General features: G+C 46.0%; 1 protein-coding gene across 43 annotated transcripts in view; it reads left to right on the plus strand.

Annotated features, from left to right (window-relative positions):
- The window catches only part of TRAK1 (trafficking kinesin protein 1), a 213,430-nt gene that overhangs the window by 184,453 nt on the left and 11,427 nt on the right, over positions 1-17,550 (plus strand). For 19 of the 43 annotated variants that reach the window (XR_012431026.1, XR_012431024.1, XR_012431023.1 and 16 more), the window contains 4 exons: positions 2,396-2,472; positions 4,005-4,241; positions 5,587-5,903; positions 12,929-13,147. Coding sequence is in view for 30 of the 43 variants with exons in the window: in XM_074031793.1 (XP_073887894.1) it covers positions 2,396-2,472; positions 4,005-4,241; positions 5,587-5,903; positions 12,929-13,147 (850 nt within the window). In the remaining 13 variants the exon portion in view is untranslated. Of the gene's footprint in view, positions 1-2,395; positions 2,473-4,004; positions 4,242-5,586; positions 5,904-12,928; positions 13,295-17,550 lie in introns of all 43 variants that reach the window. The other 24 variants (XR_012431028.1, XR_012431025.1, XR_012431031.1 and 21 more) reach the window with 2 other exon arrangements.

A 17,550-nucleotide genomic window follows, 5' to 3' on the forward strand; every position in this document is an offset into this window, starting at 1 on the left:
ACCCATCTTGGTCTCCCAAATTGCTAGGATTACAGGCGTGAGCCACAGCGCCTGGCCCTATGGCACATTTCAGTTGTTACAGATGCCTCACAACACCACAGATGCTGATCTCCACTTCAAAATGACAGCAGCAACCAGTCCTGAACTCATTTTTCTCCTCTCTCTCTCAATCTCTCTCTCTCCTGACAGCAGTAACTAGTCCTGAACTCATTTCTCTCTCCTCTCTCTCTCTCATTCTCACTTTCTCTCTCTCTCTCTCTCTCACACACACACACACACGTTGTTACATTGATATGTATCTACCTTCTTTTGTAATCCTCATAATTTTATTTGCCTAAAAATATTACTCTGAGAAGGGGTCCACAGACTTGCCTGGATTGCCAGAGGATAGAGGGTCATGGCCAAAAACAAATCACAGAGCCTACATGTGACTTTATCTCAGTATGGCTTTGAAATTACAGTCATCCCTCAGTATCTGAGGGGGATTGGTTCCAGGACCCCCTGCAGATACCAAATCCTCCAGTGCCTAAGTCCCTGATATGAAAGAGCTTAGTGTTTGCTTATAACCTATGCATGCCCTTCCACATACAAAAAAAATCATCTCTAGATTACTGGTAATACCTCATACAATGTAAACGCTATATAAGTAGTTGTTATACTGTACTGATTTTTAAATCTGTATTTTTTTTTTGTTTTCTTCCCCAAATTTTCTATCCAAGATTAGTTGAATCTGAGGAAGTGGAGCCCACAGATACGGAGGGCCGACTGTAGTAATTTGACACTTCATTTTTCTTAAGGTGTATGAAGGTCCTTTCCTCTCTATTTGTAAATTATATGGTGAATAACAGTATTAAAAAATAAGCTGACTTAAAAGATGTCAGACTCATCTAGGGAAGCCCTTATTAGACATAACGTTTAATGGCAATCTGTGGGTAATAATTACAAAATAAAATGCATATTTGTGAATAAGGATTGAAAAAAGTCTGCTAGCCCTTTATTCATCCAGCTTCGTGCTGACTCCTGTGGAGTCCCCCACTTGGTTCCAGCCTCCAGACTGAAGCATCCCCATCGACCATGAAGCCGCTGTGGTGGATGCCCTGGAGTCCCCAGGTGCTATCTGCTGAGAAGCCACTGGCCACATGTGGCTCTGCAAATTTAAATCAATTCAATTAAAATATAATTGCAAATTCAGGTCCTCAGTCACAAGCCACAATTCATGTGCTCATTAGTCAGCCCTGGCTGGTGGTTTCCACATGTACATATGTCCCAGCACAAATTCTGTTGTTTAACATGAATTTAGCTTTTCCCTTCAGTTTGTCCTCCATGGATGTCCTCCTCTGGTGCTGAACCGGTGCTTTTCTGCACACACCTGGTCCTGTGGGTATCTACCATGTGTAAGGGATTGTGTGTTAGGCTCCACCTCCTACAGTGCTGAGTGATGAGCAGTACAGGACAGGGGACATCCATCTGGCAGCCTTTATTGTTGAGTCTCAGCTTGAGGCTTGCATTGGTGAAGTGAGAAGCGATCAGTGACTAGCCTTCCCCTGACCCACAAAGCTGGAGAGAGAGATATGTGAGCTGTTGAGAAAAGTGGCAAGGACTTAACTGTATTTGGTGTCTGCTTCAGAAAAAAAACCAAGATTCCTAGTGGAAACAGGAATCTTACATTTCCTGGGCAGGTTGTTTAAAGGTGGGTGGGCCATGGATAGTTGGCAGCAAGAGGAACTTCCCTTGCAGGAGTCCAGGGAGGATGAGAGCAGAAACCTAGAGATGGCAGTGTGCGTGACTCACGTCTTGTATGTAGAGACCCTCTCGCTAGCACAGAACCAGAGTGCCCTTTGGAGGTGGGAAAGGCTTCCCTAAGAGCCAAAGTTGGAGGCCCTTGGTCTGTTCTCAGTGTCAAAATCTTAGACACAGAGGGCATGTGACAGAAGCTGTAGACTAGGGGGACAATAGCTTTGTGTGGCCTGTGTGGGTTCTGGTGCCATATCTCACTGTAAGCTCAGAGGTATTTGGAAATCCACCTGTCTCCATCATTCTGAACACATCACCCCTCCGTCATAAGTTCTGCATCCCACCTTGTAGCCATGGTTGCAGCTCCATGGTTTGGCCAATGGAGCATAGGGTTTGCTTTTAGACACCTAATGGCATGTGAGTCAGCAGCTTTACACTCAGTGCCCAATGGCACTGCCATACTCAGAACCTACTTGGGCAACTGCTCAGCCAGGGTCTCTGATAACAGAGACTTTGTATTGTTCACTTTGTATTGTGGGAAGACTGTGAGCTTCTGATGCCTTGGTTTACTCTCCATGGCCCACCTGGGTGCATACCTCTTTTAGAGACAGAGCATTTGAATTGGTGCTCACTTGACATTTGTCTTTCTGGCTTTTCCCAGGACTCCTTGGCAGCAGAGATTGAGGGAACAATGCGCAAGGAGCTGCAGTTGGAAGAGGCCGAGTCTCCAGACATCACGTATGGCCACAGTTTTTACAGTTCTGAGCTTCCCAAAGACCACCTTGTGACCTGTGGTGTTCAAAACCTGGCAATGTTGAGGCTCTGGGTACCAACAGTGATTGACTATTGTCCTTCCCAGTCCAGATTAAGGGAAATAATAAATAATAGAACACAGCTGACAGCATCCCTTAGCTCCTCTTATTAGCTTTTGTTAGTGTTAATTTTTATTTATTTGCTTTTTAGCGATGGGGTGTCTCACTTTATTGGCCACGCCAGAGTGCAGTGATGTGATCAAAGCTCACTGCAGCCTCGAACTCCTGGGCTCAAGTAATCCTGTTGCCTCAGCCTCTTGAGTAGCTGGGGCTACAGGTGCATGCCACCATTTCCAGCTAATTTTAAAAAATCTTTTGTAGACATGGGGCTTTGCCATATTGCTTAGGCTGATCTCAAACTCCTGGCTTCAAGTGATCCTCCTGCCTTGGCCTCCCCGGAGCGTTGGGATTATAGGCATGAGCCACTGGCCTATGAGCCACTGTGCTCCTCTTCTTCTTAGGTTTTATAGACAAATTGTGAACTTCCAGAAAGTCCTAGAAAAGGAGATATATGTTTCCCATCTGTCTTAACATAAGCTTTGTCTTGATATAGCTACACATTTTTATCTTTCATTTCAGTGGAAAACGTTTAAAAAATTTAAAATCAACGCTCTTCAAAGGTCTTGTGCAAGGCTTCCATCTCCTTCTGAATACACCTAAGGATATGAGCTTCTCCATCTCTCTTCCTAACTCAACTCTTGTACTTAGCCTGTCCCAAGGTGTTTGTAAGGAACCTGTGAACCAGGTTTCATTGTGTTTTCTCTGTACCCAGACTCCATAGACAGAACTAAAATGAGATCCTGGGAGTGACAAGTGTCCAAGAGAGGTTCGGTATATGTGTGACACCCTTTGCAGCCCAGAAGGAAGTGGCCATTGTAAAAACATGCCTACCCTTTTTAAAAGGGAACAAATGAGCATCAAAGTGTGGTTCTGTTCCTGAAATAACACTTTCCAAAACATAGACAAATCTAGTATTTATCATCTAATTACGGAAGTGTAAGACTAACTTTAAGTCTTGCTTTTTTAATATGAATATTCATTCTACAAGTGTTCGTTGATCTCTGCTATGTGCTAAGCAGTGAACACTGCTCTGCTGCAGCATGTATTCTAGTGAATATTATGAAAAAAGAAAACTAGGAGACAAAAGTCAACTTAAGTATTTTTATTTATAGGTTAAGCTTTAGGGATGTAAAACACAGTTTCACTCTTGCTAGCATCTTTAGCACAACCATGGTTCGAGTTCTGGATTTAGTGGGTATTGAAGCTCTCAAATTTCGCATTGTGAAGGAGGCAGCCAATACCCTAAGAAACAGGTGGCAGGCACAGGATAGTGGGCTGTCTGGGGACTCGTCACAGGCCAGGTGCCCTTTTGGCTCCTCAGTTGGTCATTTTTGGAGGGTTAAACTCCAGGGTCGTGCCCGCATTTGCTCACTCACGGATGCCGTGCATTCTCCCTAGTCACCAGAAGCGTGTCTTTGAGACAGTAAGAAACATCAACCAAGTCGTCAAGCAGAGATCTCTGACCCCTTCTCCTATGAACATTCCTGGCTCCAACCAGTCCTCGGCCATGAACTCCCTCCTGTCCAGCTGTGTCAGCACGCCCCGGTCCAGCTTCTACGGCAGCGACATAGGTAACGTCGTCCTCGACAACAAGACCAACAGCATCATTCTGGAAACAGAGGCAGCCGACCTGGGGTGAGCAAGCTGGAAGTTTTCACTTCTCTGTTTTGGGGTGAGGAATGGTAGTATGGATTGCCTGCAGGCTTAGTAATTGTTAAGAGGGGGGTAGATGAGAGTCGCCTGAAAAATACAGACCTGGCCAGGTGTGGTGGCTCATGCTTGTAATCCTAGCACTTTGGGAGGCTGAGGCAGGAGGATTGCCTGAGCTCAGGAGTTTGAGACCAGCCTGGGCAACACTGCAAAACCCCATTTCTAGTAAACGTACAAAAAATTAGCTGGGCGGGGTGGCGCTCGCCTGTAATCTCAGCTACTCAGGAGACTGAGGCAGGAGAATCACTTGAACCCAGGAGGTGGAGGTTGCAGCAAGCTGATAATCGCACCACTGCACTCCAGCCTGGGTGACAGAGTGAGACTCTGTCTCAAAAAAAGAGAAAAAAAAAAAGCAGACCTTAACAGTTCTCCAAATCTGTTTTACCTACCCACCAAGCCTACGCCTATCCTTGATATGATATTTTAATCAGCTTAAAGATGTATAACAAGATGATACCAGAAAGTCTGCTTTCCTGTGAAATGCTTGCGGGGGAGGATTAATGAATATTTTTTTGTTGTTGTTAGTTTTCATGGTAAGGCTACAGAATAGACATTTGTTTTGTGACCCTTTTGTAGTTTGATGTTGGAAAGGCTGAGGACTCAGGCTCTCTGTCTTGTGACCCGAATGTGGTCAGAGGGTAGGGTGCAGGGGGGGCCAAGGTGCCCAGGACTGGGTTTTCCTCAGGAGTGGTCAGTTCCTCCTTGAAGCCCTGCAGAACCTACACACACACACACACACACACACACACACACACACACACACACACTTGTCCACTTTGTGCATCCTTTTCCTCTGACTTAATAAAATTGATTCTTCTGGACCAGTTGGATCAGACAGACAGGAAGCTCCTTGATCAGAGCAGGTTTTGTTCAGAGTTGGGGTCTGGGCTCCTTTCCTTCAAGAGGAGAGAGAAGCATCCCTGAAACCAGTTGCCCTTCTGGTAGCCAGGAACGGTAACCTACAGGTTTCTTCCTAAAGATTCTTGAGGGAGATATTTAGAGGGACTGAATTTACCTAGTCTGTGTGCAAAATATTCATCCCACCTTAGTCCTCACCCCACCTCAACCCCACTAAAAAAGACCCCTGGCGGGAGTAGTTCTGGACACGCATTTGTTTCCCCCTTTTGCCTAAATGTCAACTGCTTGCCTTGGCTCCCGTGGAGAATCCTGCAGCCCCAGGGAACGTCCTCCCCTGTGCATTGAGCAGTCGGGCCTCTGTGCCGTTGGAGACTGGCTAGCGTTCCACCCTCACACCCCTTTCTTCTTCCAGAAATGATGAGCGGAGTAAGAAGCTGGGGACGCCGGGCACCCCAGGCTCCCACGACCTGGAGACAGCGCTGAGGCGGCTGTCCCTGCGCCGGGAGAACTACCTCTCCGAGAGGAGGTTCTTTGAGGAGGAGCAAGAGAGGAAGCTCCAGGAGCTCGCAGAGAAGGGCGAGCTGCGCAGCGGCTCCCTCACACCCACTGAGAGCATCATGTCCCTGGGCACGCACTCCCGCTTCTCCGAGTTCACCGGCTTCTCCGGCATGTCCTTCAGCAGCCGCTCCTACCTGCCCGAGAAGCTCCAGATCGTGAAGCCGCTGGAAGGTGATCGCGCGGGGCCTCGGCCTCTCTCTGTCCTCCTGGGGGACTCCCTGTGGTCCCTGATCCACCTGCGGAAGGCGGGGCACCTCTGTCACGCCTACTCCTTTTTCTTCCGAGATAGCCATCCGCGCTGCTGGTTTGAGTTCCTCTGACGGTGGCGCTCAGCCTAGGCCTCCATCCCTCCCCTCTGGCTGGCAGGTGTGACAGTGCACACATAGGCCACCAAACTCGCCAAGGAAAGACAAGCATGTGCACTGTGGTCTTCTAGTTATTTCCTTTGCCTTTAGAACCTTAGAAATAAAAACCTTTTGTGGCAGTAGAGGCATTGCTAACAGATTCAAAAATTGATTAGGTTTTGCCTGCGGGTGTGAGGAATGCAGAGAATTAATGCTTTAGCTTCTCCGAAGTTTTGGTGTCAGGGAGAGGTTCCAAGCAAACTCTATTAAATGGGGATTTTTTTCCCCCCATAACCACCCGAATGTGATTTGGGGGCTTATGTGTTTTGATTTGAACTTCATATAACAAGGTTGTGGCTTTTGGCAGATGCATTATGTTGTGAGCTCGGCTCCTAGAGTCTACAGTTTGGAGCCCAGGAAGGGCGGTGGCTGTGGAGACAGTGAGTTTTGTGCCTCCTTAAGCCACCCTTTTCCAGGGGCAGTTCATATTTTAGTATCAGGGGCACCTCAGATGATTAAACTCATGGAAAAACTTCTTCCTCCCTCCCTCCCTCTCTCGCTCTTTCCCTCCCTCTTTTTTTTTTTTAGGCACTTAAAAATGTTTTCCCTCTACATACCACCACCCTGCCAAGAGCCACCAAGTGTTTATATTTTTCATTTTTTACTCCTTTAGTTTTGAAAGCCATATAAGTTTGAGAAGCTATTTTAAAACTATGTTACACTTACGATGCAAAGCCAAATCAGAACTTCTGTAAAGCAGAACCTACCCAACTTTTAAAAATTATTGTCCCTTCTAAGGAGCCTTCTAAGACGTTTTTTCCTGATCACCCCAATGACATTTTAATACCACAGATGTATTGTTTATGTACTATATGTATATCCATATACAGTATACATAAACAATACATAAACAATATATCTATGGTATTAAAATAAAAATAATCCAATTATGTTCACCTCAAAAGAACCTGTTTTTGCCCCTCGGGAGCAATATTGCCCCTGTGAGAATGCATGCTATAAGGTAAGGTTGTGCTTGTTAAAGACCCAAGACATGACTGGGTTCCATAGTCTCCAAAGGAAGAGGGCGGGCTAGTTTGTTTTTATTATGATTTTAAAATTGTATAATTGGGGTCCTTCTTAGAGTTCCGAAAAGGTATGGCTTACTCTTTTTTGATTATTTATTTAGTTGTAAGCTTGGTGATTGTTTTCTGATCTACATTGTGTCTGTTCTTTCAATAAAATCTTTCATTTCTGCAATTTTACTTTCTGCCTTACTTTTCTTTTTTCTCCTTTGTCACTCAAAATCATTGGAATTTATCATCTCTGTCTTGTCTGCTTTCTATATTTGACTCTGTGTTTCATTAGATCATTTAAGAATATGTTTTTGAATTTATTTTCAAAGCACACGTTTTAGCCAGTTCATCTTTCTTTCTTTTAATTTTGTGACTTGGCAGTATTTTTGTGATCAGTTAATAGGATAATAGGAAATCCTGTTAGATTAGCAAGGTGAATTTCATCTGTAGTGCTTTGCTACCCAGGAGGCTAAATCAATACCATTAAAAAGTTATTTGTCTTATCACAGTGGCCTGTAACACAACCTCATGATATAGATCCTTTAGGCTCCATTTTGTAGTTCTCTGACTTCTTAGCTGTTTATGTATTTAGTTTTTGAGACAGGGTCTCGCTTTGTCACGCAGGCTGCAGTACAGTGGTGTGATCACAGCTCACTACAAGCTTGAATTCCTGGGCTCAAGCAATCCTCCCGCCTCAGCTTCCCAAGTAGCTAGGACTACAGGAGTGTACCACCACACCTGGCTAATTTATTTATTTGTAGAGACAGGGTCTTACTATGTTGCCCAGGCTGGTCTTGAACCTCTGCCCTCAAGTTACCCTTCCACCTCAGCCTCCCAAAGTGCTAAGATTACAGGCGTGATTCACCACACCTGGCTCAGACTTCTTAGCTGTTACAACCAATATTTTCTTTTTTCCCCTCTACAGTTATTTTTTTATGTTACCATGTTTAATATGATAAGATGGGATGCTGACACAGAAGTCAGCCTGGGCCAGGTTCAGTACATCTCTGACTCTGACATTAGATAAATCACCCCACTTTTTGAGCCCTGTTTCCTATTTAATTGTGGTTATGACATAGGCTGATAGCTATCAAACCAGATTCCAGTGAGGAGTAAATGAGAAGCATTTTATATTGTACCTGGCATCTAATAGGTGCTTATTAAAATGTTGGCTTCCCAAGCTTGCTCCAGTCCAGGTCTGTTACTAGGGCTAAGTTACTAGTGTTGAGATCTGGACCAGCACTAGGGTCATGTTCTTAAATTATCTTTTTCTGTTGGCCCACTGAGAAGCTAGTAAGACTCCCATGATCGCCATCGGCCCAGGTAAATGGACCTGGGGGGAGGTCCCGAGAGACTGTTGGCTGAGATCACAGCAGATAGCCAATCAGTGTCTTCCATCTGGCTCCCTTACCTGTTAATTAATCTTGCCATCTGCTTATTGTGAAAGCCAAAATAGCTAAGTGTTTAAGAGTGCTAGCAATCTCTTGTCTCTTCATCTTACCTTACCAGTTTTAAGCAGGTGAACAACAAACAAAACATTCAAACTAGAAAGATATCCGCCTTAAAAAGACCAAGGCAGGCAGTATTTTTTTCCTGTAATTTGCACTTCCTTTCTGCTTAATCATAACCAAGGTAGCATTTCCAAATAAATAATATGTAAATAAGGGAAAGGATACATTTCGAAGCTGTGCATTATCCAGCAGGTTTCGTTCTAGTGTCTAAACCCTAATGCTCCTCTGACATCAGTGGATTTTGGAGTTTCCTCTCCTTTGATGACTTGAAAATGTTTTAGCTGGAACACTGGGGTATGGAAGGAAAGCAGAGGGGGAAAGACACCATGACCGTAGTTAAGTTTTCACCACTGTCCATGCCCTTTTCCCATAGAACTTTATCTTGGGGCCAACCAGGAACATGAAGCTTCCTCTCTTTCCTTGCCCTGTTTGCCCAACTCCTGCCTGGTTTTAATGTGGGTGAGAGGAGTGAGCAGGTCTTGAGTTGGTAATGAGAGGTAGCTCATAGTACAGTGTTTGGCAAGTAAAGAAGCCAGGCTGGGGAATGAGCTGGAGAAATGGAAAGAGGCAACTTGGGCTCTGAATAAGATGCAATTCATATTTATTTTTTAATTCGTATACCTTCTTGTGTCAAAGGAAGGACTCCAGGCAGCCAGGAGATTGGTAGAATTCCCACATGGTGGTTTAGGCAGCAGCAGGGAGGTGAGGCATGAGGTGTTCTGCCCAGTTGACGGGCTTGGCAAACCCCACTGGGACCTTGGAACCAGCCAGGAGTGGAGATAGTCCATGAGCCCCACAGCATGACATAACTGAAATAGCACAGTCAGGTTTGAGAAGGCACCTGCATGGGAGTCTAGAAAGCCATTCAGATGTGTTATTGACTAGGTTTCGGAGACTCTCGTTTGTGAGGCCTCTCACTGCTGAGGGTTAGGAGAATGGACACTGGAGCCAGCCTTGGTTTCAGTCCCAGATAAGTCAAGCCACTTGCCAGCTATGCAGCCTCTAGCAAGTTACTTTCCCTTCCTGTACTCAAGTTTCCTCATCTGCAGAATGCAGACAGCAGGGATAACGTGAAGATTAAGTGAATTATAAATGTAAATGTAGACCTCAGAAAAGTGCCTGGCGCTTAGTAAAAGGCCAGTAAAAGTTGGCTGTTCTTACATGAGTAAAGGATGCGCAAGGCATGGGATAAAAATCTGAGCATGATGCATCTTTCCCCATAATGTTTTAGTTGTAATTTCACTAAATTTCCTTGGCTGTGGAGTGTCAGAGAATGGAAGTAACCCCATGCATCTCTGTGACCTCCTTAACTCCAAACAGCAGACCCTTTGTAGCCTCATTTCTCTGTCTTCAGCTCATCCTTGGGAGCAGGTGAGGAGAGGGAGTGATGGGGCAGCCGGTTGAACAGTTGGAGGGGACAGGCCTGTGAGACTCTTGTCACAGGGCCCAGACCTCCAGCCTCCCTGGGTTCTTTCCCAGTGAATTGTAAACATCTCAGACCCCCTTCAGAAGGATGACGAGGTTTGGCATTTCCTTACCAAAGTTCTTCACTTTCCAGAGTCTACTGGGAAGTATATCCTCCTTTTCCCTTCCAAAAGTAGAGGTGACGTGGCCATATTGTACCTGGGGTTTTCTCATCCTTCTCAGACTCCGGTGTACAGTCCCGAGCTGAACATGACAGTACAGTGGCTTCTTTAAGACTTCTCGTGGTGCTGTTTTGTTATCGGGAATGTGCCTGCACGGTCAGTGAGCATTTATACCAGGGCCCATTAGGTAGTGTGAATGCGAGTCCCCAGGGACAGCAGAGAACTCCTATCAGCAGGAATGTCTTCTGGCAGGCCCTGCACAGCCATCTGGAAATTCTGCTGCTGACCGTTTGTGCAGCTGGGACACCGATGTCCTTCTTGTTCTCAGACCTGTGGGTTTTGATGGGTGGGCAGTGTGAAAACTTGGTCTTTAGTTCTGAACCCCGGCTATGCCACCGCTAATTAAGTGGCTTTGGAAAGTTATCTAACTTCAGGCAGCCACCATTCCCCTGTCTGTAAAGTGTTTAATCATACTTAGTTCCTAGGATGGTTTTGAGGAGTGAGTTGGTATAATACATGTAAAACAAACTGCCACGCAGGCCTGCCTCAATATAGGGAAGCTTAATTTAAAAGAAATCACAGCGATGCTGTGGCGTCTGGGACTCGGGAGCCCATGCACTGGTCTCCGCAGGTCTGCGAAGCCCCGGCCTTGTTTGCACGGTGTTGCTAGCATGCGCCCTTCCTTTAGGAAGTGGATCCACAGCTTCCTTCAGATTCTCAAAACATCTGAGAGTTAAGAACCACAGCTCTAGGGCAAGGTTTCTCAACCCCAGCCCTGTTGACATTTGGGACCAGTTCATTCTTTGTTGTGGGGGCTGTCCTGTACATTGTGGGATGTTTCGCAGCATCTCTGGCTTTTACCCCCTAGATGCCATTAGCACTAGATGCCGTTCCTCCACAGCTGTGACAACCAAATGTGTCTCCAGACATTACCAAATGTCCCTGGGCGGGGCGGGGGGGGAGCGTGTGGGGCGCAAAATCGCCCCTAGTTGAGAACACCGCTCTAGATGCATCTTAGTACCTAGTGAGGGAACAGATATGTGATACCTTCTTTCATTATATGTCATTCTTTCCTATTTCTTTTTTTCTTGAATTTAGAGTATTTTCTATTTATATTTAATAGATCCAGATTAAGTAGGTTGCTCTTGTACCTGTGAACTCTTAAAACTGGGATAAACCTTCATGTGGGTGTCTAGGAACTCGTTAAACATGTATTGGCAGTGTGCACCTTTTTTTTCCTTTTAAGCGGATTTGAAATTGCTCATTTATAAATCCCTTTCAAGCCTCCCTGGCTAAGATTGACCCATGAGAAGTTATTTCCAAGGGGTGTTTGGAAATGGCAGACTCTCTGCACACACCACGGGGCCTCTCCCTCACCCCACCACCTCCCACCTTGGCCTGCCTGCCTTCCCTTGTCTTTTGTCTTGACTTCCTGAGCTGCTGGCTCCTGGCATCCTTGACTCCCTTTCCTTCGCTCCCCAGGGCAGCCTGGTATCCTGGAGGGCTTCTTGCCTACCCAGGAAATATACCCTTGGTAAACCAGTGGTGACTGCCCGAGCATCCATTTGTGCAGGAAGGCTCCTGCCTTCCAGTGCCTAAGAACCTCTTCAGAAGTCTCTCCTTTGAGCATGGAATATTTATTTGTGTGACCATGCACATTTGAGTGCCTTCTGCATCTGTAGAATGGGGCTAGCCGTGCGAGCCTCACGGCCCATGCACTAGCATGGTGTCATGTGAGGCATTAATAAGTGTTCCAAGGTAAAAAGGGTTGCTCTGTCAAGTAAGTTGGGCAAAAACACTGTAACACACTGAAGGTTCTGTGATGCCCCTCAGTAAAAACACTTAGGTTTCCTGAGCATTCTTGGCCTAGGAACACTTCTCTTTCTAGAGCACCTGTGACACCTTGAGGTCTTCAGGGACACACTCCGGTGTTATTACAGACCTTGCATGATGTCATCTGAGTCCTGGGGTTTGGTGTCATCGAGAAGATGGGCTCCCCTACTTTAGACCTCCATGTGGACTTACTGTGTTCTTAAATCACACCTCTTTAACCCGATTCCTTCTCCCTAACCCGGCAGCCTCTCAGAGTTGCTGGCAAAATACCGAAAACCTAAGTAAAGGAGGTGATGGTCACATCTACCACATATCTCTGTGCTACTTTCATTTCTTTTTGCTTTCCTCTTGCTGAGGGTCCTGGGCTTGGCTTGGCATAGTCTTATTCTGCCTGAGCTTATGTCTTCCCTGTTCCCAGGAGTGTGTGTTTGGCGTAGAATCAGTACATGTGGCCCTCGTTTTGTGCTTATCTTGCCATTTTACCCCTTCCATTTTGTAAAATGAGAAGGTGTTGAGTTCTGGGGCGGACATCGGTTGATTAAAATAAAGACCTCGCCACCAAACCTCTTTTGCACATACTATGGTGTGGATTTTACTGAAAAAAACCAAAAAATTGTTAATTTCTTAACTTGGTACCCCTTCTGATCATGGTAGGGTTTGGCTACTGTTTGATGGCAGGAAGGGCTAAGGCAGCTCCACTGAAGTTCCCACTGCAGTCCACCTGGAGGCCCAGACCCTGCTGGGGCTCACGCTGAGCACTTTGAGGGTGGTAAACAGCCATTGTCTTGGACTTCCATCCTAACCCTCTCTTCTCCTTGTCCCCTTCTTCCATTCCCTTTCTCCTGCAAGGTTCTGCCACCCTTCACCACTGGCAGCAGTTGGCCCAGCCTCACCTTGGGGGCATCCTGGACCCCCGGCCTGGTGTGGTCACCAAGGGCTTCCGGACACTGGATGTTGACCTGGACGAAGTGTACTGCCTTAACGACTTTGAAGAAGATGACACAGGTGACCACATTTCTCTCCCGCGCCTAGCTACCTCCACGCCAGTTCAGCACCCAGAGGCCTCAGGTGAGAGGTCCCGAGCCCGTGTGACTGTCTCAGGCAGCAGAAGTTACCCGAGCCGGCCTCAGGCTTCCCCAGAGGAGATGCAGGAGCCAGCGGCCACGGAGGAGGAGGAGGAGGAGGAGGAGGAGGAGGAGGAGGAGGAGGGGTCTGGTGAGGGCACCATGATAAGTCCTGTAAACTTGGCACCTTTCCCGGAGGCAGAGTTTTGGGCCATTCTCACCTCTATTCCAGGCACCATCCGTAGTGGCTCTCTGTCTGTAGCTTCCGCTCGTCTGTGTGGGTGATGATTAAAGCATTCTCATTGCACAGTACTGTTTTTAAATACAGAGTCTGATGACTCCTATTTGTAACAATGGATGTGGCTCCCCTGCCCATCTTGGAGGTGCATGGCCCAGCAGGGATCGTAAAGTGGGAGCAGGAAAGGCTGCTAAAAAAAAAAAAAAAAAAAAAAGGTGGGCTTTGGGGCCCCTGAAAAACATCAGTGCCCTTCTTCCTGGTCTGGGTGTCTCCCTGAGTCTAAGGGGAAGATTCTCAAGTCCCCTGGTGATTTCCAAGTGGAGCTGAGCAATTTTAGGGAAATTGAGTGCTGGGTCGTTCAGAAGGCAAATGAGATCATCTGTTACCTGTATGCTGTATTAAAATAGAAAGAACCAGGAAAGGTTCAGGATTTCAGACACTTCATCAGCCTTTTCACTTTCCCAACTTCAATGGAGGTGTATATGTTGTTTTCTTTTCAGCTTACACATGTGTTCAAAGTGGATTTTTATAAAGTGTTTTAGCAATACTCCTTAACCAAATAAACCTTTGGAGAATGTCACTGAGCTTTTCCAGAGAGAAGACCCTAGATGAAGCTGGAAAAGAGCTCTGGCTGACTCCACCCACTGCACCCAAGCATTAAAGGTGTGGCCATGAGTTTACAGAATTACCCACATCCCAGCTGCCACTGGGATGAAAAGCTTTGTGCTCAGAGCCCTGGGAATCATGGGATCACATGGTTACTGTTTATCCCAACAGCATGCTCTGCCTAGACTGGACCTCCCAGCCCCTTGTGTTGGGAAGACAAAGCTTTTGTGGAGTCAGGGGAGAGACTGAGAAAAAAATGAATTAACCCTGTGTTGTCATCCTCATGACATTCCCAAGGATTCACCAGGTTTGAAGCGAGGACATTCATCTTTGTGATTCTTAATTTTCATTTTTGAAGGCCACAACACTCCCCTTGAAATACAGGGCAGGAAAGAGCTGAGGTTCTTCCATTCCCCTGGCGAATTTCAAACAGCTGTGGTCAAGGGATTTTATTTGGGATCAACTTTTCCTTTTTTCCTTGATGTTAATTTTAGAAAAGTCATCAAGTCGTGTGATTTGTTTAGTACCTAGGTTTGTTTATGGTTTGGTTTTTTTTTAAAGCAGTTAAATTACTAGATTAAGCTTGTGAGGGAATGAAAATGTTTTTTTATTTCGTATCTACACACTTGAAAAAGGAAAACCAGCTGCGGTACTGTCCCAGTTTTGTCATCAGCACCCGTGGCCATCAGGAAGGCAGGTGGTGGTGCAGGAACATGACGCCTGGCTGGTTTTTGTGGCTGCAGGGGTAGGCCCCATGCCGATTGCCGATTGGGATACTCCCCTACAACCTTACAGGTAGAATAGAAGGTGAGTTCTGGGAGTGCAAAGAAGCACCTTTAGGTGTACCTTCTAGAAGTTGTACAGAAGGACTAAAGCTTATCAAGTCGACAAAGAACTTATCTTGGAGCACAGAGAGAGAGAAGGGACCAATAATGAGGACTGGGGACATCCTGACCACTCTCCTTAACATAAACACTGACATTTTTCTTGCTTGTTCCTTCTGTACTCAAACCTGTAGCAAATTCATCCTAGAAACACTATTTGAGGAGGGGCATGAACATTTATAGTTGAAACTGTAGAAAGGGTCAGGTTGGAGGTGTGTAATAAAAAATAATTACCTGGGTTGCCAAAGGTAATTTAGGAAGGGTCTGATCATTTAGATGAGAATTCTTTGGGGCTTATTTTCTGGGTGAGGTTCATCTTTAAAAACTGGCTTCAGAGGGGAGAGGGGTGAACAATGAATTGGCTCTGTTTTCTCTATTGGGAATTACAGGACCATTTTGATTCTCAGAATTTAAAAAGCATATCATCATCCTGGAGGTCCCAGTTAGCTCTCTGCCTGCCATCATGGAGACACAGGCAGACAGATAAGCTTTATGGGGAAGGCTTGGGGCATCCTTTGTCTTGGGACGTGTATCCATGGTGTCTCGTCCCTGCCTTTTAATCTGTCCTGTATGCTTGGGCTTTTCTGTTGCCAAACAGCACTGTCCCAGGAGCTGCTGTCTGCCTGGGGAAACTCAGTGGGGAGGCACTTTGGGGACAGAAGGTGATGAACCTTTTTATGTGCAGCTGGTGTGATAGAAGGAAACTGGGAAGACTTGTACGCTAGGCAGTTTTGTCCAGAGCCTGCTGTCCCATGGAGAAAAACTTTTAAGCACTGAAAAAATTTGATTAATGTATTTAAATGTATTATTTGAAGCATCATTCACTTGTTGATTTTTATAATCCCATGTCTTAAAAAGGATGATTCCATGTTATTGTGTTGTAAATAATTTAGATGATTAAAATGGATTGTTTAAAAAGTTTTAGATTATAGTTTTACTTTATTTCAGTGATATGTTTTATGTTTTAATTTATATAGAAAGTATACCTTATCAGAACTAGTCATCATCTTGTTCTGTCAGTACTCTGTATTTTAGGTATTTGTGTGGGGAAGAGCCTGCATGTGGCAAAGGACTAAGAGTTAAAGGCACACAGTTAAATCAGTAGTTGGCTAGTGGATGAGCAGTTCAGTTGAATTATCTGGAATGCCTTGATCCTTAAAGGTGAGAAAGAAGTGGGATTAAAGCCACATGGATAGAGAAAATTGATGGTCAGTTTATTTTAATGCTTTTATGCATCGAAGACTGATTCATATTGAGGGGAGGTATCCTCAGAAACTTACACGAATCATGGCATCTTGACATCTTACCTGGCAGTGACCCGGCAGTAGAACCTTATCCTAATTGGAGCTGAGATTTTTTTTTTTTTTTTTTTTTTTTGAGACAGAGTCTCACTCTGTTGCCTAGGCTGGAGTGCAGTGGCATAGTCTCAGCTCACTGCAACCTCCACCTCCTGGGTTCAAGTGATTTTCCTGCCTCAGCCTCCCAAGTAGCTGGGACTATAGGCACACGTCACCACACCCAGCTAATTTTTGTATTTTTGTAGAGACGGGCTTTCACCCTGTTAACCAGGCTGGTCTCAGACTCCTGGCTTCAAGTGATCTGCCCGCCTTGGCCTCCCAAAGTACTGGGATTACTGGTGTGAGCCACCACACCTGACCTGGAGCTTAGATCTTAAAGTCAGAGTGGAAGACAAAAAGCACAGTTGGCTAAAATTGCCCTTGAAAAATTCCCTAAATCTTCAGCAACTGGGCCACCAAGGCAAAAGCCAAGAATCAGCTGCTTTTGTTGCCTCCTTGTTTGATACATAGGCCCAAGGTCAGGAGCAGTGACTGGGTGAAAGGGCCGAGAAGGGCTGGTGGTAGGAAGGAGCCAGGCGGAGTCAGGCCAGCAGGGTGTTCCTGCAGCTTTGCCCAGGCGAGGCAGCTAGAGCAAAGCTGAGCCAGCTCATATCCTGTCCCCACTTCAGTCCACCACAGACCACAGAAGTGGGGTTCAGACAGGCTTGTGAGAAGTTGGTTTGGGGGCTTGATGGGTCTGGAAGGAAAAGTCTGGTATGCTGGATTCACAGACCCTTGGGTACAGGGAAGTTCCTTCCCATTGTCTACATTGAGAGAGTTGATGTGAGTTCCCATGCTGTTGGGAACACTTTTCGATTCAGCCTGGTTCTGTGGCAGTTATGAGGGAGTTTGGTTGTTAGGGACAGAGTGGATGGTTGGCTCACACCCACCTGTATTAGGAGATGCTAAGGAAAGCCCTGTGCTCTTCCATCAGAATATATAGTAAGCCAGAGTAAAACAGGCCAACTGCCACCTGCAAGTGGAAAAATGAATGAAGAATGAAAGAATTGATTCCTTCAAAACAAACAGCATAGAGTCAGCTCTGCTTAAAATATCCAGAACAAAGCCCACTTGTTGAGCATTTTCTCTCTGGTGTCCTCACCTCTGAACACTACAGAGGGCCCCCTGGTGCTCCTGGAGGCACGTGGGTTGCTGAGGAGTAGGTGTCTGAACCTGACACCCTTCTAATATGGAGGGCTCTTGAGGGAGCACCCAGTGTTGAGGGGAGGAGCTGTGCAACCGCACTGCCTAGTGAAGCACAGGTGAAGTGCTCTCTTGTGCTGGCCTTGAACGCACCAGCGGGGAAAGGTCTTGATGCAGCTCAGCCAGGCTACCTCCCTTC

This window comes from Macaca fascicularis, chromosome 2 (assembly GCF_037993035.2).
Source record: "Macaca fascicularis isolate 582-1 chromosome 2, T2T-MFA8v1.1".
Lineage (NCBI taxonomy): Eukaryota > Metazoa > Chordata > Mammalia > Primates > Cercopithecidae > Macaca > Macaca fascicularis.